Source organism: Procambarus clarkii, chromosome 78 (assembly GCF_040958095.1).
Source record: "Procambarus clarkii isolate CNS0578487 chromosome 78, FALCON_Pclarkii_2.0, whole genome shotgun sequence".
Classification (NCBI taxonomy): domain Eukaryota; kingdom Metazoa; phylum Arthropoda; class Malacostraca; order Decapoda; family Cambaridae; genus Procambarus; species Procambarus clarkii.
In genome coordinates, this window is record NC_091227.1 from 10,169,885 (window position 1) to 10,196,764 (window position 26,880).

Genomic DNA, 26,880 nt, shown 5'->3' on the forward strand with positions numbered 1-26,880 from the left:
CAACCCCCCCCCCCCCCCCCGTGTACCATACTGTCCCTAGCACAACCCCCCCTCCCCGTGTACCATACTGTCCCTAGCACAACCTCCCCTCCCCGTGTACCATACTGTCCCTAGCACAACCTCCCCCCCCCGTGTACCATACTGTCCCTAGCACAACCCCCCCCCGTGTACCATACTGTCCCTAGCACAACCCCCCCCCCCCGTGTACCATACTGTCCCTAGCACAACCCCCCGTGTACCATACTGTCCCTAGCACAACCCCCCCCATGTACCATACTGTCCCTAGCACAACCTCCCCCCGTGTACCATACTGTCCCTAGCACAACCTCCCCCCCCCATGTACCATACTGTCCCTAGCACAACCCCGCCCCCCCCCGTGTACCATACTGTCCCTAGCACAACCCCCCCCCCATGTACCATACTGTCCCTAGCACAACCCCCCCGTGTACCATACTGTCCCTAGCACAACCTCCCCCCCGTGTACCATACTGTCCCTAGCACAACCCCCCCCGGGTACCATACTGTCCCTAGCACAACCTTCCCCCCCCCGTGTACCATACTGTCCCTAGCACAACCCCCCCCCGTGTACCATACTGTCCCTAGCACAACCCCCCCCCCCGTGTACCATACTGTCCCTAGCACATCCCCCCCCGTGTACCATACTGTCCCTAGCACAATCTCCCCCCCGTGTACCATACTGCCCCTAGCACAACCCCCCCCCGTGTACCATACTGTCCCTAGCACAACCCCCCCCCCCCGGATACCATACTGTCCCTAACGCAACCCCCCCCCCGTGTACTTACTGTCCCTAGAACAACCCCCCCCCCGTGTACCATACTGTCCCTAGCACAACCTCCCCCCGTGTACCATACTGTCCCTAGCACAACCCCCCCCGTGTACCATACTGTCCCTAGCACAACCCCCCCCCCGTGACCATACTGTCCCTAGCACAATCCCCCCCCCCCGTGTACCATACTGTCCCTGTCAACCCCCTCCCCCCGTGCACCATACTGTCCCTAGCACAACCCCCCCCCGTGTACCATACTGTCCCTAGCACAACCCCCCCCCCGTGTACCATACTGTCCCTAGCACAACCCCCCCCCGTGTACCATACTGTCCCTTGCACAACCCCCCACCCCGTGTACCATACTGTCCCTAGCACAACCCCTCCCCCCATGTACCATACTGTCCCTAGCACAACCCCCCCGTGTACCATATTGTCCCTAGCACAATCCCCCCCGTGTACCATACTGTCCCTAGCACAACCCCCCCCCCCCCGTGTATCATACTGTCCCTAGCACAACCCCCCCCCCCCCGTGTACCATACTGTCACTAGCACAACCCCCCCCCCCCCGTGCACCATACTGTCCCTAGCTCAACCCCCCCCTCATGTACCATACTGTCCCTAGCACAACCCCCCCCCCCTGTGTACCATACTGTCCCTAGCACAACCCCCCCCCCCCCCGTGTACCATACTGTCCCTAGCTCAACCCCCCCCCTCATGTACCATACTGTCCCTAGCACAACCCCCCCCCCGTGTACCATACTGTCCCTAGCACAACCCCCCCGTGTACCATACTGTCCCTAGCTCAACCCCCCCCCCCCCTCATGTACCATACTGTCCCTAGCACAACCCCCCCCCTGTGTACCATACTGTCCCTAGCACAGCCCCTCCCCTCCCCCGTGTAGTATGCGGCCCCCTATCGTACCCCTCCCCTCCCCCGTGTACTATGCGGCCCCCTATCGTACCCCTCCCCCCCCCTCATCCCATGTGCCATACAGACCTTAGCCTGTTTAAAGGCACCATAGGCATAATTAGCCACTATAAACACAGTATTCAGTTTAATAATTAAGGAAAGTTGAGGGTTGAACATGGTTTATAATGCATTTATTAAATAGCTATAGAAATTACATTTAAATACCATATAAATACATCAATATCTACAGTATGTAAACTTTGTAAACCAGTCGAGAAAACTAAGAATTTATAAATAGTCTTAAGTTTCATATTCAATATCACAGAACTAAATAAATAATACACTTGGCAACAAAAGGAACTAGTCCCTTACCATAAAAGTAACTTGTGTTTCCATGTATGCACATACAAGTCCCGGGCCAGCAACATTATGAGCAGCGTTGCGAGGTTTTGTGTTATTTGCCATAAAATGTTGGAGGATTTTCACGCTTCAACACAGCCGGCTTCCTCCTCCACTAATGCAGCGAGTCACCGCGTTTGTTGAAGAGAGTTATCGCCGATACAAAACACATTTCTCTATAAAACTTATGGATTTTAATGCTTCAACATGGCCACGGAGCAAGGTTGAAGACGTGAGTGGAGAGTGCGAGGTGTGCGGTAGTCACTCCAGGTCGTGAAGGAACTGGCATCGGCTGCCGTACAGACAGAAGCCTTTGTTATGGAAGCTGAAGCACTGTTTGGTCCGGTACATAGGGTGCCTCGGGTACGAGCGGAGGTCTAGCGACCCGTGGGCGTACAGACATGCGTCTCCGTACCCACAGTAGCCGTTGTACTGGAATGATCGACACAGCTCGGTTTTGTACTTTGTCAAGTCATGGGGGCGACGTCTGACCGGAGATGGAGACGATGTTCTGTACCTCCGTGAGGGCCGAGACAAGAGGAAACTGTCTGACGCCCGCCTTGACCAGGGCAGCAGCCGGTAGCGATGTTCCTGTAGCCTTAATGACCGCAGTAGCTCACCCAACTGTAGACTGCTACTCAGCGACCATTCCTCCTCCTCCTCCTCCTCCTCCTGTCCACTAACACCGCTGGACATCTTCCCTTCTTCCTCCTCAGCATCAGAGTCACTCCGAAGAGTGCTAGAAAACACCAAGTCTTTGTTTGACAGCAGTGAAGCTTCATTAAACCACGGGAAATCATCGCCGTCATCGCTGTATAACCACTTCGTCTTCTCCGATACTTCCCGAATATTACCATAGTGTGACTCCGAGAGGTCAAGATCGAGTGGGCTCATGTTATGCCAAGCTGGACTTTTGTTGACGCCGCGGTCTATGCCGTCACTCCATACTGTGGCAGAGTATGCTGGCGCTGCCTCCAGTATGTCGTGAACCACATCCAGCTTCTGTAGATCCCGGCACTCTCTCATCACGTCTTCCGAGTCGACCACTTGCTCTGCTCCACTGAAATCGGATATCCGTTTAATATTCGACAAACTCTGTCTATTACTATTCTGTGGAAAGTAAATTCCATTTGTACTCGACCTGCCGAGAACGTCGAGTCTGGTAAGCTGGTGGTCGAGTCCACTGGTCACGCCGACAGTATTGCTCAAGTTCTCCCTAATGAAGGCATCGAAAATTGGTTTGACATTGCCGACACTCCCTGGAATACTTTCAGAGGGTTGAAACGAAGTCTTGTGTTCCGGATGTCCATAGACAGGCAAGGACCTGGTGAAGTCTCCGTCAGTCCCTTGTGCTGCTGGAGGCAAGGACTCTGCTCTGGCAGTCAGCGAGTAGGCGACCAAGCTTGGCTCGTACACCAAACTTTCCGTGTTCAGACATGAGAGGTCACTCAAGGGCGAGGGTGATGGGACAAAGCTGAGGTCGTCCTCCAAGGGCCTGGTGGAAGTTATTAAGTGGAGCTCCGGAGCGGGGGTACAGGAGGTCTCCAACAGCCTCCAGGTAATGTTGGCCGTGCGGCTGGTGTCCTCGCTGGCAGGACAGTAGTGCAGAGCCTCCAACACCTGTATAAGGACCAGACTATCAGCAACTCTTCTGCCTATACAACTAAAGACAACATATCTTCCAATATCGGGAGATTACGCACACTATATATATATATATATATATATATATATATATATATATATATATATATATATATATATATATATATATATATATATATATATATATATATATATATAAAATTGAATTCTGTTATCCGAGTGGCAACTTTCAAACACTGAAAAACAAAGTTTCTCTAAATGACCATCAGCCGCCTTAATTTTGCAACTGTAGACGGCGTCGGTCGGGGTAAATTGTATTACAATACTTGCTACGCTAGTGGAGAAGCAAATTAAATTTTACAATGTAAACAACGGCCATAGACCCAGTCGTGTATGCACTCACGGCTGTAGACTACAAAATGCAATATTACAGCAGCACTAACTGCTCCTTAAATTTCCCCACTTAAGTTGGTTAGATACAAGCGTCTTGACGAGAGCCGACCCGTATTGGCCAATACACCTTCTGCAGCTGCCTGTATTCTCATATCAAGTAATCAATAGCGGAGTGGTTACACCATCTGTTCAGCAGAGTACAATATTAACCGTGATATTTTTTGTATTGATTTATGCATGCACAACAAAGAAAGTAAATAATTATCAATAGAAGGCACCAAACCAGGAAGGCTATGTAGCACCATCAAATGTGCGGGATAATCAGAGGGCGCTAAATATCACCAAGGATGCCAATACGAGAACAAAAACGCACAAGGCGAATGATATCAAAAGTACCCGAGTCGCCACGAACTCTATCGAGGGACAAGCGACCACGGGGGACGGTCGGAAAACAAGACACACGCTCGTCCTGGAAGTCAGGACATTCAACAAGGATATGCACGACTGTAAGAGGGACAATGCAATTTGGACAATAGGGAGCAGGGCGGCGCGCCATTAAGTGACCGTGAATTAAACGGGTATGGCCAATACGTAACCTAACTAGAGCCGTTTCCCACCGCCGGTTATGGTGGCAGGAGGAAGGCCACTGGGACACATGACTTAAGAGTACGCAGTTTGTTACCAATAACAGAAGACCAACAACTTTGCCAGCGGGCAAGGATGGAGGCATGAATAACTGGGTAAAAGTCGGAATAAGGAATACCTTTATGGGAGATGGGACAAGTGCGGATAGCGTCCTTAGCGGCAGCATCCGCACGCTCATTTTAAGGGACTCCAACATGGCTGGGAACCCAGAAAAATGCAACCGACTTAAATTTACTGGAGATAAGAAACAGCCAATGTTGAATCTCTATGACCACCAGGTGGACCGGATTAAAGGACCCTAAAGCCATGAGGGCACTACGAGAGTCAACTACTACCACGAAGGAGGATTGACACCGGGAAAGCAGGAGACGAAGAGCATAGAGAATAGCATAGAATTCTGCTGTGAAGATGCTAGCCTCCGGAGGAAGGCGACACATAAGTGTGGTCAGGAAAAACAACAGAGTAGCCCACACTGTCAGCAGACTTTGACCCGTCGGTGAAGATGGGAACTGAGTGGGAGTGAAGAAAAGTGCTCAAGGAAGAGGCGTTTCAGAACTATAGGAGGGGTAAAAGCTTTAGTGATGCGGGTCAGAGAAGTACAAAATTTGGGAAGGGGGACCCTCCACGGGGGCAAGGACGGAACAATACGAGGAGAAACATTAGAAAGACGAACCGAAAGAGAATCTTGTAAGCGAGACAAACGGACAGAAAGAGGAAGGTGGTGAAGAGGAACAGGAACTACAGGAGGGGTAAAAGTCAAAGCATGATAAAGGCCAGAGTGTGGATGCTGCAAGGATCGCGCAAGATAGTGAAGACTGTAGCGATCACGGCGGTCCTGGAGAGACACAGCCAGTGTCAGCGTACAAGCCGAGGGTAGGAGTTGAACGAAAAGCCCCAGAGCTGAGGCACAACCCAGTATGGTGCAAAGGATCAAAACGGCGAAGAAAAGAAGGAGAAGCAGAAGAGTATGCAGGGCAACCATAATCGAGTTTAGACAGAACGAGAGAGGAATGCAAATAGAGGAGCGTGCGTCTATCCACTCCCCAAGAAGTATGGGACAAAACCTTAAGTAGGTTAAGGGCCTTAGAGCATTCAACACGGAGGTAAGAGACATGGGGCGACCAAGACAAACGAGTGTCAAAGAATAACCCCAAAAACTTCGTGGAATCTTTGTACTCAAGGGGATGACCATAAAGTGACAGAGGGACGAAGAACGACCCGCTTCCGAGTAAAAGTCATGGCACAAGTCTTAGTAGTAGAGAACTAAGCCATGATTGGTGGCCCAAGATGACACGACATCAATCGCAAGTTGAAGCCGGCGCTGAAGGAGAGGCGAATCACCACCTCGACAGCAAAGAGTAAGATCGTCAACATAAAGAGCAGAGAAGATGCCAGAAGGAAGGGAGGAAAGAAGACCATTGAGGGCAACCAGAAAAAGAGTAGTACTCAGAACACTACCTTGGGGCACACCTTCATACTGCCGAAACAACCCGTTCTCGCACTTAGTCAATATCGACTTATTAAATAAGTGCATATGTGACATAGTAATTTAGTGAATATTTTAGTTTACCTTGAAAAGCTTCATAGAAAACACCGACCTTACCTAACCTTCTTAGTATGTTAAGATAAGCATCTTATTGCTTCGTAATTACAATTATTACTTAACCTATACCTATAATAGGTTAAGTCATAATTGTAATTACGAAGCAATAAGATGCTTATCTTAACATACTAAGAAGGTTAGGTAAGGTCGGTGTTTTCTATGAAGCTTTTCAAGGTGAACTAAAATATTCACTAAATTACTATGTCACATATGCACGTATTTAATAAGTCAATATTGACTATACGAAAGTGCGAGAACGGGTTGGCCGAAAAGAGGCAGAGAGTGGCACCAAGCCCGACTTGAAAGGTACAACGAGAGAGAAAGCTTTGAAAGAAGAGGGAGATTACCACGAAGGCCAAAAGAACTAAGTTGGGACAGAATATGGTATTTCCAAGTTGTGTAATAAGCCTTTTCCAGGTCAAAAAGGACAGCAACAATGGAGGTCCTCGCAGCAAAAGCAGTACGAATATAGACCTCAAAGTTTATCAGGACATCAGTCGTGCTGCGGCACTTGCGAAAACCAAATTGAGAAGGAGAGAGGTGGTGATGGTGTTCCAAGAACCACATCAGACGGACATTTACCATACGCTCAAACAGCTTGCAAACAACTCGTGAGAGCAATAGGGCGGAAGTCCTTAGGGGACGTACCGAGAGACCTTGGTTTGCGAATTGGGAGTACAACGGCATCGAGCCAGTCCTCAGGGGCGGACGACGACTCCCAGACCTGGTTATACAGACTCGGTAAATACTGAGACGTGCACGGAGGGAGATGGCGAAGCATCTCATAATGAACGTCATCTGAGCCCGCCGCCGTAGATCCGCAGAGGGCCAGGGCAGACTGAAGTTCAGAATGAGAGAAAGGATCGTTATAGGGAAGGCGGAGATGAGTGCGGAAATCTAAAGGATAAGATTCAAGAACAGGCTTACGAAGAAGAAAGGATTGAGGAAGATGAGAACCAGAACTAACAGAAGTTAAGTGGGAACCCAGTTCGGTCGCGACCTTCACTGGATCCGCCACAAGAGTACCACAGGTGGAGAACCGGCGAGACATCTGGAACGAACTTGCCCGCAATCTTGCGGATCTTCTTCCAGATCTGTTGCAGAGGAGCATCGGACGTAATGGTGGAAACATAAGATTTCCAATTCTCACGTTTAGCTGTACGGATGGTCCTACGGGCCACCGCACTTGCCTTCCGAAACAAAATAAAAGAATCAGCCGTCTGCCGGCGGCGGTGTTTCTTCCAGGCTGCACGCTTACAGTGGACAGTCCGAGCACAGTCCGCATTCCACCAAGGAACGCACTTCCGTGTACCCGGGGAGTTAGAGCGAGGAATAGAACGGAGGGCAGCGTTGAAGACTGTGTGAAAAAAAGGAGGGCGCGAGGAAGAGGCAGAGAGGAGAGGTCAGAGAGAGTAGCATGGAGGGTAAATAGGCTCCAGTCATTCTTAGCAAACTGCCACCTAGGGAAGGAGAGGGGAGGGTGGAAAGAGAAAAAAGAAACGAGGATGGGGAAATGATCACTGTTATGGAGGTCATCAAGAACCTGCCACGTGAGATCTAAGTAAAGGGACGACGAGCAGAGAGAAAGATCAAGACAGGAAAGGGTGCGAGTTCGAGAGTCCACATGAGGCTCACCAGAATTTAGAAGAGATAGAGAAGAAGCGAGGACGAACGGTTAGAGAAGACGGCCTCGGGTGTTTGTCAGAACATCACCCCAGAGGGAATGTCGACAGTTGAAATCACCCAAAAGGAGCACCGGCTCTGGCAAGGAATCCAGGAGGTGCTTAAGATCAGGAAGGGAAAGCAGGACATTTGGGGGGAGATAAACGGAACAGACTGTATACCATTTACCCACAAAAACACGGGCAGCAGAACAATGGATAGGTTACAGAAGAAGTAGGGGAACGAAGGGAATATCAGATTGAATTAAGAGCAGTAGAGTTATGGGCCCCAGCAAGAGCTGGGGGGGGGGGGGGGAAGAAAGTTATAACCACGAAAGTGACCAGGACGAGCACCAAACATGGGTTCCTGGAGACAAACACAAAGCGGTGAAAACTGTAATTAGAAGTTGAAGTTCATGGAAGTTGGCATAAAATCCACGAATATTCCACTGAAGAATAGACATTACCAAAGAGAAAGGACAGTAACAGAACACGAAAGAAATAAAGGTATAGAAGAACACAGTTTATTAAAGAATCTCAGGATCAGGGTCAGGGTCGGCAAAATCAGGGTTAGGGGGCATGGGTAAACTTAGTAAGAATAGAGGGAAGAGAACGAGAGGACAGACCAGAGGCGGACTGACGGGGTCCGGAGGAGGAGGAGACAACTGAGAGGGGCAGACAAGGACAGCTGGAGGAGGAGGGGGGCAGAAGTCAGGGAGTGCACCTCAGGAAGGGCAGCAACCGAGAGGGAATCGGGGGCGAAAGAAACTTCCTTATCTGGAGACGGGGGGTTCGACCACTGAAATGGGAGGGGGATGTAGTGACAGTCAGAGGGAGGGGGGGGGGCGGGGTGAGGAAGAAAGCGAAACCTTCTTACCCGCTGGAGAGGAAGAAGGAGAGGAGCCAGGCTTACGTTTCTGACTCGAAGAGGCGGGCATTCCAGTAACAACGTACTGGGCAACAGACTCGATGGTCTCAGCAGGAGAAGAGGAATGGGAGCAAACACTAAGACTGCTGGAAGGATGATGGATATCAGCCTGGACAGTCGGATGGCGTGGAGGGTCAAGAGACTGGGGGGAGGGTCGGGAAGAAAGAGTGGGGGAGATGGGGAAGACGACAAAGGAGATATGGTGGACTGGGTAAGAAGGGGGGGGGAAACCCCAGATGGAGGACCGGGAGGGAGATCATCCGGGACAGGAGGCAAAGGAATAGGGGAGGAGGTGGTGGGTGTGGTCGGGTTTAAGGCCTGGAAACGGTTGTGAATCTGAGGAAGACGGGAAGGACGAGGAGAGCTAGAACGCAACACGCGAGTGTAGGATACACCCGCGAAAAGGGCGAGACGACGAACTTTGCGTCTCACTTCAGGAAAAGACAGACCATCACAGTGCTTCAAGTTGAGGACGGCTTCCTCGAGTTTGTAGTGCATACACGAGCGTGAGAAGGTAGGGTGGGCTTCACCGCAATTGAGGCAGCAAGCCTCAGGAGAAGTGCACTCTGACTTATAATGACTATCGTCCCCACACAAGGGGCACAGACACACAGTACTGGTGCATTTCAGGACACCGTGCCCGAACTTCCAACACTTATTGCAAAGTCTAGGAGAAGGAATGTACTCCTGAACGGAGCATCTGGCACCAGCAAGAATAATAGAGGGCAGAAGGGCCCTACTATCAAAGGTGATTTTTACAACTCGAAGGGGCTGACGGCGACGACCACGAGGGGGTCCAGTAAACGTGTCCACCTGGAGGACAGAATGGCCTTGGGCTTCGAGGATATGTTTAATATCCTCATGGCAGTCTTTGAGGTCCCGAACACCAGTTGCAACATGGTGTGGGAGGAGAACAGTGCAACACTGGCATTTAACCGAGCGTTTTTGGAGACCCGAACAGGGGTCTCTCCAATGCAGGACAAAGCGGCTAAGCGAGTAGCTGCATCCTGAGAAGGAGCAGCGACGGCACGCGTACCGTAACTGGTGGAGTGAAAAGTAACAGAGGCATCTACTGAATCAACAAGGTGTTTATGGAGGGAGAAACCGGCAGGAGGAGTAGAATCCAGATGGTGGAGATCAAAGTATTTAGCCCACTTAGCGGGACCAAACAAGGCGTTTTAAGTACTATTACGGGGAAGGGATCATGCGAGTGCGGCCGTGGCGGGGACGGCGTTGAGAACCCCCAGAGAGGGGGTGGGGGTAAAAGGCGCAGTAGTCACAATGAGAGACGAAGCCATGCCAGGGGACGAGGTGGTCACCACTGGGGGCTGGGGACTCTACCCTACCGCAGAGGAGGGAGGGGAGTAGTCAGGTCATCGGGGCCCAGTGCAGCAGGGGCTACAGGGCCTGGTCTACCAACACAGTCCGACTTGGGGGCTTGGTCGCCCATCCCACGAGCCTGAGAAGGAACAAGGGAAACATTATCAGCCATGAAAACGAGGAAAAAACTTTTTCACGAATGTGCCCCACACCTACCATGGAGCCACAATTAGAGGCAGGACACCCAACAAGAAGCTATCGCCGATCATGCCAGGGCCTCCTAGGGGTGCGTCGCGAGTATACGCCCCACAAACACCACCTTAAGAACCGTGAGTCGTGTCAAGATCGGGTTCAGCGACGAAAGGAGGATTGACAATAAAAGGTTCCCCTCGCTTGAGACGTCGGGTACTACAGTTCTACGGGTGCAAGAGTATGCCTCCTCAAGCACCCGGGCGTCAAAATGGAAGAAGTCCAAGGGAATAATCAAAACAGGCAAAAGGTCGGCAGGATATGACAATTAGAAAGCAAAAGAGGGGGGGGGGGGGAGAAAAACTAAACAAGGAAAAGGAAAAAATAGTTCTGGCCAAAATTGGTGAAGACAGCAGCAGGAGCATAAGGCCTCAAAAGGACAGAGGACTGACCCATCGAGCATCACACTCCGGCAGCCGCCCACCAAGCCCCCTCACGGCGACAACGAGCCAGAAAGGGAGGGGGGGGGGGGGGGGCACTACAAAGAAAACCCACATTTGGAAGGAAGGCATTACTTGAAGTGCTTGCACATACACTTGCGTCCTCAGACGACCAGTAACAGACTGAGAACAACATATAGGACACTTCAGGTCAATGTCTGTTCTTCCCCGTCACTGGTCGTCTGAGGATGCACACTTACGAAAGCATTTCCTCTAATACCTACCTGTCAAACGTGGGTTCTCTGCTTTTTTTTTTGTAGAAAGTGTGTTGGTCATTTTTTCCACCTGTGCATACTTACATTTACTATTATTGTAAAACAAATTGCAATAAAATATTTTCAAAAAGTTCATAATACAGATTAGGATCAGTTTGTTATAATCGTGCACACGCCCCCTTAACCTAATCCCAACTACATACCATCCACGATGAGAAAGCCTTTTATATGAAAAATACGAGGCCTTTTAATTAAATATATACATATATACATACATATATACATATATATACATACATACATACATATATACATACATATACATTCATATATACATATATGCGCGAACAAGCCTGAATGGTCCCCAGGACAATATGCAACTGAAAACTCACACCCCAGAAGTGCCTCGAACCCATACTCCCAGGAGCAATGCAACTGGTATGTACAAGACGCCTTAATCCACTTGACCATCACGACCGGACAAAATGAGGTGATAGCCGAGGCTATTTGAACCACCCCACCGCCGGCACTCTGATAGTAATCTTGGGCATAGCATTTTACCAAATCACCTCATTCTTTGGGGCACACGTGAGGAATGAGGTGATTTGGTAAAATGCTATGCCCAAGATTACTATCCGAGTGCCGGCGGTGGGGTGGTTCAAATAGCCTCGGCTATCACCTCATTTTGTCCGGTCGTGATGGTCAAGTGGATTAAGGCGTCTTGTACATACCAGTTGCATTGCTCCTGGGAGTATGGGTTCGAGTCACTTCTGGGGTGTGAGTTTTCAGTTATATACATACATATATACATATATACATATATACATACATACATATATACATACATATATACATATATACATACATACATACATACATACACATATATACATACATATATACATACATATATACATACATATATACATACATATATACATACATATATACATACATATATACATACATACATACCACAATATGACTGGAAAATATGATAGTAGTTTAATGGTCACTTATTGGTGTTACTCAAGTGCTTTGTCAAAGATCATCATGATTTTATTTACAAATATCCCTTTAGTTTTGAAGACTACAAAACTGTCATGTGGAAGAATTCACGATCAATACACAGTAGTTTAGGATCAGTTCCTTTCATAGTTCCAAGAGCAGCACTTTGAGAAGTTGTCACTAGGTCACTTCACTTTGGAGAAAGGTTCTCTTAGGAGAATGACTTGTCAGCGGCCTCTTCCTTGCTAAAAACTAAATTTGCCATTTGTTGAAGTCAGAATTCTAATATAAATTCCAATTCAACTGTATCGAGGGATTTCGGCTGGCTTCAGATTAATTATTTACAAATGACCTCACTATGACAACTTTAACATTCAAGACACAAAAAGACTTCAGAAAATACTAACACAAAATTAATTTGTTCTGAAGTAGTTTAGGCGCTCGTGCACGGCTCTGAAGTCTTGTAAACACAGGTTTACGGCCAGTCTAGCCCTCGTTCGTGCCTCCTGAATGCACGTCTCGCCAACATTTATATTGCATTAAAATGCATAAAGGGACATTTTCTTAAGTTTAACCCAATTTCGTCAACGTCTTAGCATTTTCATAGTTAAGAAAACGTTCTCCAACTTCCGGACCTGCACAACTCTCGCCATATTTAAGGACCTTCCAGGACCTTCCTCTCCTGTTAACTCTTGACTTAACCTTTTTCTACCCCCCCCCCCCCCCCCGGGTCAAAGAAAAAAATAAACTTCACTACCAAACAGTGCCCTGATTTCCTGTACATTTCTCATGTGTATATATGTGAAAAAAGTCTCCAGGTGAACAAAACGATTCTGAGTTCACGCTAAAATATTTGTCCTGAAATAGCTTTACAGAGGCCAAAGCCACCAACACCTGAGGCAGGCCAAAGCCACCACACCCGTTACTTCCGTTCAATTTCCTCGCCCCGTCCCGCCCCGCCCCGCCCCGTCCCGTCCCGCCCCGCCCCGCCCCGCCCCGCCCCGCCCCGCCTCGCCCCGCCCTTCCCTCACATTCACACACCTCTTGTCAGTTTCAGTCGACTCCTCCCATCTCACTCCCTACTTAACTTTCCAATCATCTATCAGCTTCATACCCAACCTGTTCTACAGGTGCTTCCTCTCTTCCCGCCGCCTCAACATTCAGTGATGAACAGGAGCGTCTCCTCTTACACTGGAGAGCTCCCCGGCGTGGTGCGAGTGCCGTCACTCACGTAGTGTAGAGTTACGTGGCCGCCCATCACACCCGACACCACCCACCTTTACCTAACTTCACATTCTCCCTCGTTCTTCGCCACACTCAAAAGCTCTTGACCGAGTTTGGCATCGGAGGTTCCTCGCTAAACTTGACGGCATCCGCGGGGTCCTCGCTTCCTGGACCACCTCTTTCCAAGATGATCACTTGTGCTCTAGTTGTAAACATAACGCTTCAGGTTTCTTCTATACTCGCGTGGTGGTCCTCCAGCCTGGCGCGTGTCTTATTAACACCAACTGATCTTCAAGACGTGTAGTAGAAGACTTAACTTTAGTCGAGTTTATCATGCAACCCCGCGCCCATCCTCAGAGCGGCGGCGGGAAAGGTTCGAAGCAAAAAATGGGCTCAAGAAATGAATCGCAATGTTCCTTTAGCAGCCCGTCTTCCAAACAAAGACCCAAAGGCGATTCCATGCACCCACCGAACCCCCTGTTTATAAATGAAAAACGGTTTACACAACTCTTCTGCTGATGTGTCGAACACTTCCGTTCGAACAACAAGTGCTTCACTGACGAATTTTGTTCGAACAACGCTGTAAATGCTTCACCCACGTACTACAAATACAAATAATCACCAACTTAAACACCTAACCTATGCCTAAATATAATTTTAATTTATATTTCAGAAAATTCCCGTTTTGAATGACATTATGTTAAAATTTATGAATGCGTCTGTGGGGTCGACCGCTGGATGTAATGGATTCGAGTCGAGGACGGGTTGTCCTTTAGGTAAACAATTGAGAGCATTTATATGGGTGGATGTTAGCGACAGCTGCTGCTACTACTGCGGGGGTTCCTGGGGGCTCCAGCTCTCTCCTGGGGGAGGGAGGGCGGGCCACCACCCCCCAGATACCGTGGATTATATTGATCAGGAGCACAATAGCTATAGCTCCAGCGGGTTACAATTATATTCACATTCTTTTCAGATTTATTGTACTAGTAATTGCGCCTCTCCCTCCTCTAATGTTTTTATCAACACAAAATGCCAAATGGGACGTTACCAATTGTTTTCCCCACTCCACAAGATGCTAGTGTTTCCTTGGGCGGAGATGATAAGCTCCTACTGGCAGCCTCCGTCTTCTCACAGTCAGCATCATTACACGCTTCCTTCACTACTTACTGGGACCTCTGGTGTTCTGGTGCCAACCCCAGCCAGGGAAGGCGTGGGGAGGAGAACCCCCCCCCCCACACAGCCAGGGGAAGGGGGAACAACCCCCCCACACAGCCAGGGGAAGGGGGAACAACCCCCCCACACAGCCAGGGGAAGGGGAAACAACCCCCCCACACAGCCAAGGGAAGGGGGAACAACCCCCCCCACACACAGCCAGGGGAAGGGGGAACAACCCCCCCCACACACACAGCCAGGGGAAGGGGGAACAACCTCCCCCACACACAGCCAGGGGAAGGGGGACAACCTCCCCCACACACAGCCAGGGGAAGGGGGACAACCTCCCCCCCCCACACAGCCAGGGGAAGGGGGAACAACCCCCCCCCCCCACACAGCCAGGGGAAGGGGGAACAAACCCCCCCCCCCACACAGCCAGGGGAAGGGGGAACAAACCCCCCCCCCACACAGCCAGGGGAAGGGGGAACAACCCCCCCACACAGCCAGGGGAAGGGGGAACAACCCCCCCACACAGCCAGGGGAAGGGGGAACAACCCCCCCACACAGCCAGGGGAAGGGGGAACAACCCCCCCACACAGCCAGGGGAAGGGGGAAAAACCCCCCCCCCCCACACAGCCAGGGGAAGGGGGAACAACCCCCCCCCCCACACAGCCAGGGGAAGGGGGAACAACCCCCCCCCCCACACAGCCAGGGGAAGGGGGAACAACCCCCCCCCCCACACAGCCAGGGGAAGGGGGAACAACCCCCCCCCCACACAGCCAGGGGAAGGGGGAACAACCCCCCCCCCACACACAGCCAGGGGAAGGGGGAACAACCCCCCCCCCCACACAGCCAGGGGAAGGGGGAACAACCCCCCCCCCCACACAGCCAGGGGAAGGGGGAACAACCCCCCCCCACACAGCCAGGGGAAGGGAGAATCCCCCCCCCACACACACACACACACACACACACACACAGAGCCAGGGGGAGGGGGAACCCCCCTAGCCAAGGGGGGAGGGGTAGCCCACCAACACTGGCAATGATTAATCAGAATGATTAACTGATTTAACAAGGATTTAATACAGATGGTTAATACAAAATTATTAACCATTACAGCTGTCATTAACACCGCCGAAATACCTAAAAAAAAATAATCATCATCAACCACAACTCAAAACGCAGTTGACAGCATGGTGTCGTTGCCTAATGTACTTTACCCATAAGGGGGAAAAAAACGCTACCAGAATATAAATTTAAATTAGTTACGTCAGCGCCTACGGTCGTCAAGTAACGATATCTAAAAAATGTGGGACGTAAAGTTCGTTATCAGCGGAGATGGCGCGATTACCCGCCTCGGGAGCCGCCGCCGCGGCCAGGTCACTCCGCCACAACATAATTCAATATAGAAATAAACATTTTAAGTGGCTACACTCGGCACATGTTCCCTCTTAATACTTGTTCTCTGCCAGGAGAACCCGATGCCCACATCTGGCGCTGGTGACGGCACCAGCAGCACGGTACATGACTATCACTCTCCGGCAGTGTAGGAACGGTCACCAGTCCCCTCTCACCACTTATGACCGAGATGGCACCAACTACTTGGGCTGGACGGTTAAGCGACAGTGTCGCTTCATGCAGGTCGGCGTTCAATTCACGACCGTCCAAGTGGTTGGCCACCATTCCTAACCCCTCCCCCCCCCCCCCCCCACAGTCCTTATCCTGACCCCTTCAAGTGATATATAGTCGTAATGGCCTGGCGCTTTCCCCTGATAGTTCAATTCAAATTCAATGCAATGATAGCTATTTTGTGTGACCAAGAAGCGTTGTAACCAATGTCACAGCGTTGTGACCGTGACTAAGGCAGCCCGCCTGACTTGTCCAAACCGACGCTCATCAGTCCGTAGACACGCCAATATTGGCCAGCTTGTCACGTCACTAGAGCACAGAGATAGTGGGCACGGTAGTCACCGTTACTGTGACTACCATCAGGAGAGGAGGAGTGCGCTGGGCGGTAACGAGGGACCTTCCGTAATTTTGGCGCCAATAGTTCGTCATATCAAAATGAATATTTACTGTAGCTCCAATAATGAGGTCCATTATTGGAGCTGCAGTTATATAGTGTGTTTCTCGCTAGTGTCTTGGAGGGTCCATCTTCACTCTCCTCTATCGTGCATTTCTTAATGAAAGGTTAAAATTTGTATTTATGTATGCTCAAATCTTAAGTAATTATCGTTAAGGAATTTGATTAACTGTAGCGCGCACCACTCAAGAACCTGCTCAAACCCACCACCCACCAACAGACACCGATGTCCCACCACCACCCACATGAACACCACCGACGTCCCATAACTTACCTCCTTGTTAGCTATGGAGCACTTGAGGACCCCCTCCTCTGGGTCGTGGATGAAGGAGCAGCGGGCGCCGTAGCGGCAGAAGCCGGTCTGGTGGTAGGACTGACAGTTCCTGGTCTTGTACTTGCCGTGGTGCGCCGCCCCCCGCAGCTGCTGCAGCCCGTGGGCGTAGTTACACCTGCGACACACACCGTGTTCAGTAATCTGTACATCTGCCAATTGACGAGAGGCGGGACCAAAGAGCCAGAGCTCAACCTCCACTAGCACAACTAGACGAGTACACCCCCGTCACAACACCCTATCACCCGCGGGATGAAGAGTGTACAGGAAAGGGAGATTTCGAGGAGGTTCTTATAGAAAACTTAGGCGGAGGGAATGTGAGGGAAGGAAGAGGTGGGAGGCCACATGCTAGAACATGCAACCATGATAAAAAGGAAAATATAGGAATATATTTATATGTTTGTCAAGGCATATACAAATATGGTACTGAAAGGAGGTCAGTGGTGCCAGACATTCAATGAACCTACGGGGGAGAGTAACTGATGGACTTCCACAGGTACTCCCCACACACTGGTAGGGAAGGAGGGACCCAACATGAACACAGCATGAATCCTTATACATTGTAATGCTGTTCCCTTTACTTCAGTCAGGATGGGGGGCGGAGGGGGAGGGGGCTTCACTACCACAATTATTCTCTGGGTTCTTGATGCTCCAACTTCCCCCCCCCCCCCCCCCCACCCCACTACGGAGAACCTCGCTAGAGTGAGCAATATGATCAACTATCATTACTTACATACTTGTCTACTGAACTGCGGGGGAACTAGTCCGTCTCTTAACATTGCCGGCAGTTGGCTAAACTTAATCTTTAATGAGCTTCTCCTTTCTTCCTTGTTGAACTCCCAAGAGGAATTTAATCACAAACTGAGCGGCGGACTCCAGTTCCTTTAGCAGTAAAGGGAGGGAGGTTTGTGTTTACAATTGGGGCTTGGGGAGTAGAAGAACTCCCAGAACCCCATCAACCAGGTATCAATGTTTGTAAACACAAACATTGTCAAGTCCCTGGCAGCCAAGAAAACTACCGTTGGTGAACCCAGAATATATCTGAAGTCCAACACATTACCAACACCCTCGTACTTGTACATCACAACCACAACTATGCAGCAGCACCGTCGTCACCGTAACAAACACCACCACCGTCACAACCAATCACCACTCTGGCGGCACCAAGAGAGCCTACGGACCCAAGAGGCACATTGCAGTTAAATATTAACTTAAAATTACTTGAGCTGCCAATCATGTTGGTACTCAAGTGCAGGCGTGACGTCACGCCTCCCGCGCGCCTCTCTACATCTTACATTAAAATATATACAATTTGATTTTCAATTTTGAAGCAGTTCAGTTATTATTGTCCTTCTCGTATGGAGACTGACTTATTCATCAACGTCTCGTTTTCTCCCACCTTCCCTCCCACCTTCCCTCCCACCACTTCCACAACCAAGGAGCCACGCGACGATGACCAACAACATGGAGAAATGCACAGGAAATTCAAAGAATCCTAGACCGAAATTGTATTTCGTCCCCGGGTGGGGAAAAGTGGTTGGGTACGCTTCTATCACCTAATGCTTCTGTTCACCTAGCAGTACAGAGGCACTCTGGAGTCTGTTAACCGTTGTGTGGTTATATCCTTGGAAGGGTCAGTAGTTCCTCCTTGGTGGTGGTGGGTGGTAGTAGTGGGAGGGAGACATCGATAATATCATAACGTATAGATATGGACAGGCTGCCTGTCCAACAACAGTTTCTAGTTGTAAATGCCACGTTCGACTGACACCACGCACCAGGAACAGGCGATGAGTCACAATAACGCGGCTAAATTATGTTGACCAGACCACACATTAGAAGGTGGAGGGACGACGACGTTTCGGTCCGTCCAGGACCATTCTCAAGTCTTCCACACAATCGACTTGAGAATGGTCCAGGACGGACCGAAACGTCGTCGTTCCTTCACCTTCTAGTGTGGTCTGGTCAACAGACACCAGGAACATTATATTTTTTGTCATCAGACACACCAAACTGTGGAATAAAGTGTACAGCCTCCGACTTAAATATTCAACCTGGGTGAACTAGAAATCAATAAAACTGCATTAGGAGCAAGCCTTGTGTAACCTGCAATGTCTTTCAAGAAATCGTGAATATAATTTTTTTGGTGTATTGTACTTCGAAAAAACATACTGTAGAAGACAGTTTATACAACATATTGAAAATACAAGTGTAGATAAATTTCGAAAATACTCTAACCAAAAAGGTGGAACTAGTAACTTTCAGATGTAAGCAGTAAGGGAGAAGGTAACAGCCTTCTGATAGTCTTAGTCTTCCTTATTATGTGTGTCAACACTAATCAAATTTGCAATTTTCAAATTAGGTGCTTTAAAAATTACCTGACAAAAGTTTAAAACTATTATATAGAATCCGTGTCTTAACTAGCTGACGAGACATCTTAGGCAGAGTGGCCCTCAAGTCCCCCAACGACTTCATGCAGCCTGCCAGCCTGTGTGCAGTACACACACACACGAGACACACTCACCTGACGCCGTACTTGCAGTAGCCATGCACCTGGTAGGACCGGCACAACTCCGTCTTGTACTTCTCTGCGTCGAGGGGCACAAAGTTTTCGGCCCTGGTCGTCCACTCCGACGCTAATTTCCGACTGCTGCTACTGGTGCTACGGCTCCTTTGATTCCCCTGGTCCTTAGGAGTCTTCCTGTCAGAGCGAGAAGGGCGCGAAGAATCCGGGACGGGACACCAGTGGTCCAAGGGCGGAGGGGGAAAGATGGGGAAGTGCACGTCATTCAAGGCAGGACAGGTGATGGTTTCCCATGGCAGCAGGACAGAAGACAGGCCAACGTCTCCGGATTTCTCTACAGGTGTACTGCACAACGGCCCCTAAATAGAAGGATAAACTAATTACATTCATTCGTTCCATGCGACCACCAGCATACCCACCAGACTACTGCTGAGGCAGCAGCAATGGTCCGGGAATGCTTTAGAACAGTCATCTATTTAATTATTTACTGATCTAGTAATGAAGGTAAAACCTGATAAAGTGTAGGATTACAGGAAGAGAAAACGAGGTCGTCGGTGCGGAGCCAAGCGTGGACCCCGGGGCGTTGTAAACAACTCTTATCCACAACGGCTTCCACGACAAAAATAATTCTGGTATCTGTGGGATATTTTACCGGCGAAATAAGTAACTGCTGTGTAGTGACGCTTGGGACGGCTGTGGAAGGAAGGGGGAGGCGGCGAGCACACTGTCTAAGAGACAGGAAATAGGAGACAGTGGAAGAGGAGAGAAGAGAAAGCTTGAGGAAAAGTAAGTGTGAGGGGCGGGGATAAAGAGACAGGGAAAGAGGAAAAATACAAGTTGAATCAAAATAAGCTCTAACACATTATATAAAACTAGAATAGATAAAATAGGGACTAACCAGTAAAATGTGGGAACCATATACAACACGTCCATTAAGTCTAAGACCTAAATATTAAAAAGGAGACCCATGTTCAACTAAAATAATCAAACCCGCCCAATAACTAGCCTACAAGTCCAAACCCGCTCAAATAACCGCTATTCTTGCACATGTGAGAGATTCACGTTTCATGATATTTTATGATACACGTTTGCATGCTTGGGTAACATTGGCCGTTGTGTACATGCTACACAGACATGTGGAGGATGAGTATATCACTTAAGTTAAACGCCTATGGGTCTAGCCAATGATTGTACCGAATGAACGGACTGACCTCCCCTCCCATTTCTTGGGGAACTGACAACCTACGTTGTTTGTTGTTTAAGATTCAGCTACTGGGAACTACAAGTTCCAAGTAGCACGGGCTATGGTGAGCCCGTGATGGACTTACCTGGCACAGGAACGGGACAAACTGACACCCTACAAGCTCCTCTCTCCAATTACAGGCATAGCCAAAACTTCTAAATTTGGTCAGTAGCAGGCAGCTATTTAGATATGACTAAATATCTTTCACTATCCAATTGCGGATGAAATTCATGTCATTTGAACTGGTGCACCAATTATATTAACTTGGGTACATTATAGACTGTTCGTGTAAGGTGAGAACTATAAACGTTTGAGCATTTTAATGTCGGTTACGATCGATGACGCAAGTTTCGTAAGTCTTGGACAAACCATTTACCCAAATCTGTCAAAACTAACTCCCATGAGCTAAGTGCCTCTACTTGCTGTATAAACATTAATGTATTCAGCAACACAAAAGCAAACAAAAATTCACACTTTCAAAAGTAATGTGAAGAGCTTTAATCCGAGGCCCACTAACCCTAGTGTCCTCCACGAGGACAGTAAGCCGGCGGCTTGTCGAAGGTCCCTCCCGTTTGCCTTTTAGCTTTTCCGGGTAGATTATAAAATTTAACAGTTTAGGCATTTAAGGCTTCAGCGGGTAGGCTGTTAAATGGGGTTTATAACCCTGTGGGTGATGAAGCATCTCTTGTTCTCGGTCTTACAATGTGGCTTGTTAAGCTTGAAACCCTTGCTCCTTATTTATGTTACATCTGACATTTGGATAAAATTGTCTGGAAAAACATCCAACTTTTAAACAAGACCTTTTATTAAAGTTCCTGTTTAAAAACCTGTATGTAACGAACATATCCTGAAGGCCAATGATCGTTATGCTGAAGGTGCAAATAAACAATTAATTCGGTCGTGCTTTGCAAGTTCTATTCACAAAAGTTACAAGCGCCTAACTAGAGTCCAAACCGCACTTGACACGGGGAATTCACAAAACTAGACTGCACGAGCCCATTACAGCCTCTTCAACAATTAACTTTCATAGTGTTCCAAACCTCCAGACTCACTCCAACAGTCAATGTTTACCTCAGATCACCATACTTCAGAACTTCCAGAGACAATGAATACGACAATGCATTAGCTAAAAAAAAATATAGTACATATAGTACCTGGAATATATGTAGAAATTGTGGACCCCCAAAAATCCAACGTCATTAAGAAGTGATGATACTTTTAGTGGTCGAGCCGAGAGAAATCTCCCACCACCAAAACACACTTTGTTCAAGACACGAGAAAGAAAGCGACCTGTACACTGTACTAGGCATAGTATAAGCACGTAGTTACTAAATTAGGCTTAAGATGGTGTCTTAATTAGGCCTAAGATGCTTATTTAAGCCTAGGATAGTTTAGAATCTATATTCCACCTTTTGGCTACCATTTTGAGTATTCCAATTGTACATAACTTATTTGGGCACATCAGTACTTTTTGGATGTTCAAGTAATATGTTACAGGTATTATAGTATTATAGTGGAGGTTGAAAAAGTTGTGTCGTACGGTTGGTTTTGTGTACAGCCTGAAGGCGGCGGCGACCTCACCTTCCCTAGACCTAATATGCATGTACAACGTTCCTCCCCTCTCCTCCTTCCCTCCTCTTGATACCTGGTTGATGGGGTTCTGGGAGTTCTTCTACTCCAAGCCCGGCCCGAGGCCAAGCTTGACTTGTGAGAGTTTGGTCCACCAGGCTGTTGCTTGGGGCGGCCCGCAGGCCCACATACCCACCACAGCCCGGTTGGTCCAGCACTCATTGCAGGAAAAATCTAGTTTCCTCTTGAGATGTCCACGGTTGTTCCGGCTCTTAACCACTATTTCTACTAGTTCCAGCAAAGAACCATAAGGTCACTTTCCACAGAACTAAATGATAATTTATCACAACTTGTTTGACATGCAACACTGCCACTAGCGCTCCAAGATGGCGACATAATTTCACCACACACTTTCACCCGATAAGTCAAATTATCTCAAAATGATCCCCGCACAAATTCCCCTTACAATATGCACGACGGGGGCCAGATTGATGGATTGTTGCCGCCGGAGGAGGCTAGTTTATTGTCCACCCAATACTCATCCTGGGAACGGTAGCTCAAAAAAGGATTACAGAGGGCACAAGAGGTCTATCTGAACTCATCTGAGATTATTGCATTAACATCCATCCTGCACACATAATGTCAGCTGTTTATATAGATTGTTCCTTTGAGACGAGAGTTATCATACCTGTGGGGAGTATGTACCGGGTAGGAGCGCTGGCAGGAGATTCTTCTGTGCAGGGGGAGGAGGAGGAGGAGCGTATGGGGGAGTGTTCGGGGCACCTCCTCCCTGCACAACTCCATGGCTCTGACCCAAGAGGAGACGGTCCAAAGCTGCCGCGGCCTCCTCCAAGGACATGCCACGGACCACCTGCAGGGATACAAGTCTGAGAGGGCAACAGGATCATCAGAAACGAAATAATGAATATCGAGGAAAACTTACACCAAGAAACATTTAAAAAACGGGAAAGGTAAAAGCTATTTTGTGCGTGTTAACACATTTAGGTACATCTGCATTTGTGTAGCTACCCTAGACTATATGAAGGGGAACACAGCGTGTCAAAAAACTAGCTACGTATGCTAAAAATTCCCATCACACGATGGTTCGCCATACAAAGGCATGTGTTAAGTAGTCTACTCTGGGTGCATTATGAGGATATCATCAACACAAGAGAGAATAAGGTAGCAGTGATACTAAAAGTCCCCATCTCGCAGGATGGTTAGTCATACTAAGCCATATGTTTGCCTGCACTGACAAATTTTGGATGCATTATGAAGATATCCTCAAGACGACGAGTGAATAAAATAGTTGCGAAACTCCAGGTACATCCCATGCCAACGGGTCTATTGTTTTCCTGCATTGTTTGAAAAACATTTGTTTACTCTTCTCTCTCGCTCCTCCAAGCTCAAATACAGAGTTAATTTGGATCGCAGTCGAAGAAATGTACAAATTCTAGAAGCATTAGTAATGAGACTCCTAATGTTATTCTTTAGATATCTTTACTTTATTTGGCTCTAATTAGATTATGTAACTCATTTTGGGTACCATAAATAAAATTCCTTTAAAGTATGCAGAGAAGGATGATAAAGTTAACCCTGGACATAAAGACCCTCTCATACGAAGATAGAAAAGTAAACAAAAGAAGGCGCCAAGGGGAGATTAAAAACCTTAATTCACATTCACTAGAGGCGAGAGCCCGAGGAAAAAGTATACAAATGAAATGTTATAACAAGAGGGATAGTAATATTGTACTATTAAAAAAAATATTTAATAAGGTTTATTTGACAATAAATTGGGCAATTACCGATTTAGAAATTGTTGTAGATTCATGAAACTGCCATTTAACGTAAATATATATTGGGTGGCGTAAATATTTCAAACAAATACAAACACGAGAGCGTGATTCAATAAAACTTTGGTTCATAGGCTTTTAGTCTCCAATATTATTATATTCTTATGTCAAGCTGTTGCGGTCACCTCTTAGCTCCGATGTTTCGCTTGATTTTTTAACCACGCCATCCTTTTTTTTTTTTTTTTTTTTTTTGAGATATATACAAGAGTTGTTACTTTCTTGTACAGCCACTAGTACGCGTAGCGTTTCGGGCAGGTCCCTGGAATACGATCCCCGCCGCGAAGAATCCTTGTTACAACCAAGTACACATTTTACTGTTGCGTTAAACAGAGGCTACAGTTAAGGATTTGCGCCCAGTAAATCCCCCCCGGCCAGGATACGAACCCATGACAGCGCTCGCGGAACGCCAGGCGAGTGTCTTACCACTACACCACGGAGACTGCATTCCATTCATTATTTTTTTAAACGACAGCAAATGCGCTTCATCTGTATTAATTTTAGTAGCTGGTAAAGCAGCCCATCCTCCTAAAGTTTCCGAACGTCAAGAAACTGTCGTACTTAAGTGCCCTATTCAAATTTGGGTCCTCTATTCTAGGGGACCCAAAACAGAAGACTCAATTTTCGCGAGCCGCTTCCATTTTCAAGTACGACGATTTTTGACCTTAGGTAAAATATGTTTCTAAATGCGGCACTATTAGGAGGACGGGTTACGTCACCTGCCTTGACTCAGCCCCTTCTCTATTGTCACAAAAATGATGTACCAAGTTGCCCGAACTTAACCTAACCGAGGACACACGAATAAAAAGATGAACATCCTGCCAATTTTGAGCCTTTGTGACCTAGTAAATCTTATTTTGACGGTGGGAAATTTTACCTCAAAATGCGATGAGGACAGGTTGACAAGAGTGGTGGCAGTCAGCACGGTCACCCATCCAGTGCTGATCTTAACCTGACCAATGAACATGAAATACTTGACAGTTTAATCTGCCTTTCAACGTCGACGCTTACTATTGATAACTATCGGCAATTACGCATTCTATGATTACCGATTCTTTGGTAGACACAAACGAGCTAGTTCTACACTGCTAAAATTTTATACGGAACTGACAATGCTCCACCCGGTTCAGCAAGGAAGATCATTACACTCCCGTTCTTATTTATAAAGCGACAGGAAACAGTGCGAGTAAATAATATCTCCAAATAGGTGTCAAATGTCCACCTCAGCGAGTGGTCCTACCCGGCAGTCTGCCCTCATTTCTTTTTCAATAACTAAGCTGAAAAGTAGGCCGAAGAATACATTTTATACAATTTACCAGCGACAGAACCTACACTGTCGATTTAAAACAATTACTTATATTATGCACATGAAACTGCTTCATGAAACTAAATACTGTACAGATGTTATTAACCCTAAAAACAGCAGCCTACCGAGTACATATCACTAAATTAAAGTTCAGTTTACTCTCGCCTCCATTAAAACAAAATTCAGAAGTGGGCAGCTGCCTATCCAACAAGTGCCCGAAACGCTGCGCGTGCTAGTGGCTTTACAAGACTGTAATTACCATATTTGTATCCTCACATTCCTTATGTACATTCTTGTATATGCATAAATAAATAAATAAATAAAAGTGTCCGCCATAGCCTCGCAGCGCATAACTTTCTTCACAACATTATGCTTTACCTACTGTCAATCCAAACTGGCGTGTAATGCAATATATGCCATGACCCTTCATATTATGTATTACTATTCTCGGAACCATACACCAAACACTGCGACCACCACGCAAATAAAATCCAAAACCATCAATGTTGACATTGGCCAATATGGCTCACCTGTAACTGATCTCATCTTTGTTGCACAGACTTTATCTTTCTTTGACACGCCTTCTTACCTCCCTACGTAACCATATGGAGTTGTGACCCTTCGAATTAAACGCAAAATACCTGTGTTAAGTGCAAGTGTTGTCCATGAGGAGCGTAGTGTGTGGAGGAGGGCTGGTGGCGGTAAACAATGGGTCTGGCTGCTGCTGGAGGCCCGGGTAACAGCCGGGGGATACGACCTTCACGGCTCCATTACATCTTCTCTTTATACTGCTTGTAATTATTAGGAGATGGATAGTTTTATTCTGATACCCTTATATGTAAAATAAAAATCACTTTGCCCGAATATAGTTTTAATAAAGAGTTTAGTACCATTAGGAGTGGCAATGAATGTGAAAGTGAACAAATTCATAATTGACTCGAAGCTTTGATATTGACTGGATTTTTTTTTTTTTTGTACTTAGCAATTGTCGGTCCTCAAAGTAACATATAACATGAAAGTAATTGATCTCTGGATTAACAGACGTCACATATTTAGCATGATAAGATCATGAGCAGTGAATGTTGAATATTCAATACCAAGCGAAAACGTTTCGAAGTTTCGGTACTAGGTGTTTCGAAGTTTCAGTGCTAGATGTTTCGATCGGTGTTAGAAGGTGACAAGGCTACCTAAGATAAGCCAAGTGTTGAAATCGCATTGAATAATGAAAAACATACAAGATCGTATATGAGATGAAAACTTCAGTCGCTAGAAATCTGACTGGAAGATTTGCTCATAGTTATGAAATAAGTAGTTCTTATTCAAAGTTAGGTTTCAAACAGATACTAGTTCCTGTGAATTGTGTAAAGCACAAACCATTACACAATTGATGGACGATATATATATATATATATATATATATATATATATATATATATATATA

The 26,880-nt window shown here is 47.5% G+C and overlaps 1 protein-coding gene across 1 annotated transcript; it reads right to left on the reverse strand.

Annotated features, from left to right (window-relative positions):
* Positions 1-1,873: 1,873 nt before the first annotated feature.
* On the reverse strand, positions 1,874-26,202 carry LOC123746161 (uncharacterized). The gene is made up of 5 exons (XM_045727492.2): positions 26,081-26,202; positions 22,972-23,154; positions 19,472-19,830; positions 16,894-17,068; positions 1,874-3,716 (listed from the first exon to the last, which is right to left on the reverse strand). Exons 2-5 carry the CDS (start codon positions 23,140-23,142, stop codon positions 2,358-2,360), a joined length of 2,064 nt encoding a protein of 687 aa, XP_045583448.1. The 5' UTR covers positions 23,143-23,154; positions 26,081-26,202; the 3' UTR covers positions 1,874-2,357.
* Between the last annotated feature and the right edge of the window lie 678 nt (positions 26,203-26,880).

Coding starts and splice junctions, on each gene's coding strand:
- LOC123746161 (XM_045727492.2), bottom strand. CDS start 23,142: ATGTCCTTGGAGGAGGCCGCGGCAGCTTTGGACCGTCTCCTCTTGGGT. Junction 17,069..19,471: donor TACTGCAAGTACGGCGTCAG/GTGAGTGTGTCT, acceptor TGTGTGTCGCAG/GTGTAACTACGCCCACGGGC. Junction 3,717..16,893: donor GCTCCATAGCTAACAAGGAG/GTAAGTTATGGG, acceptor GTCCTTATACAG/GTGTTGGAGGCTCTGCACTA.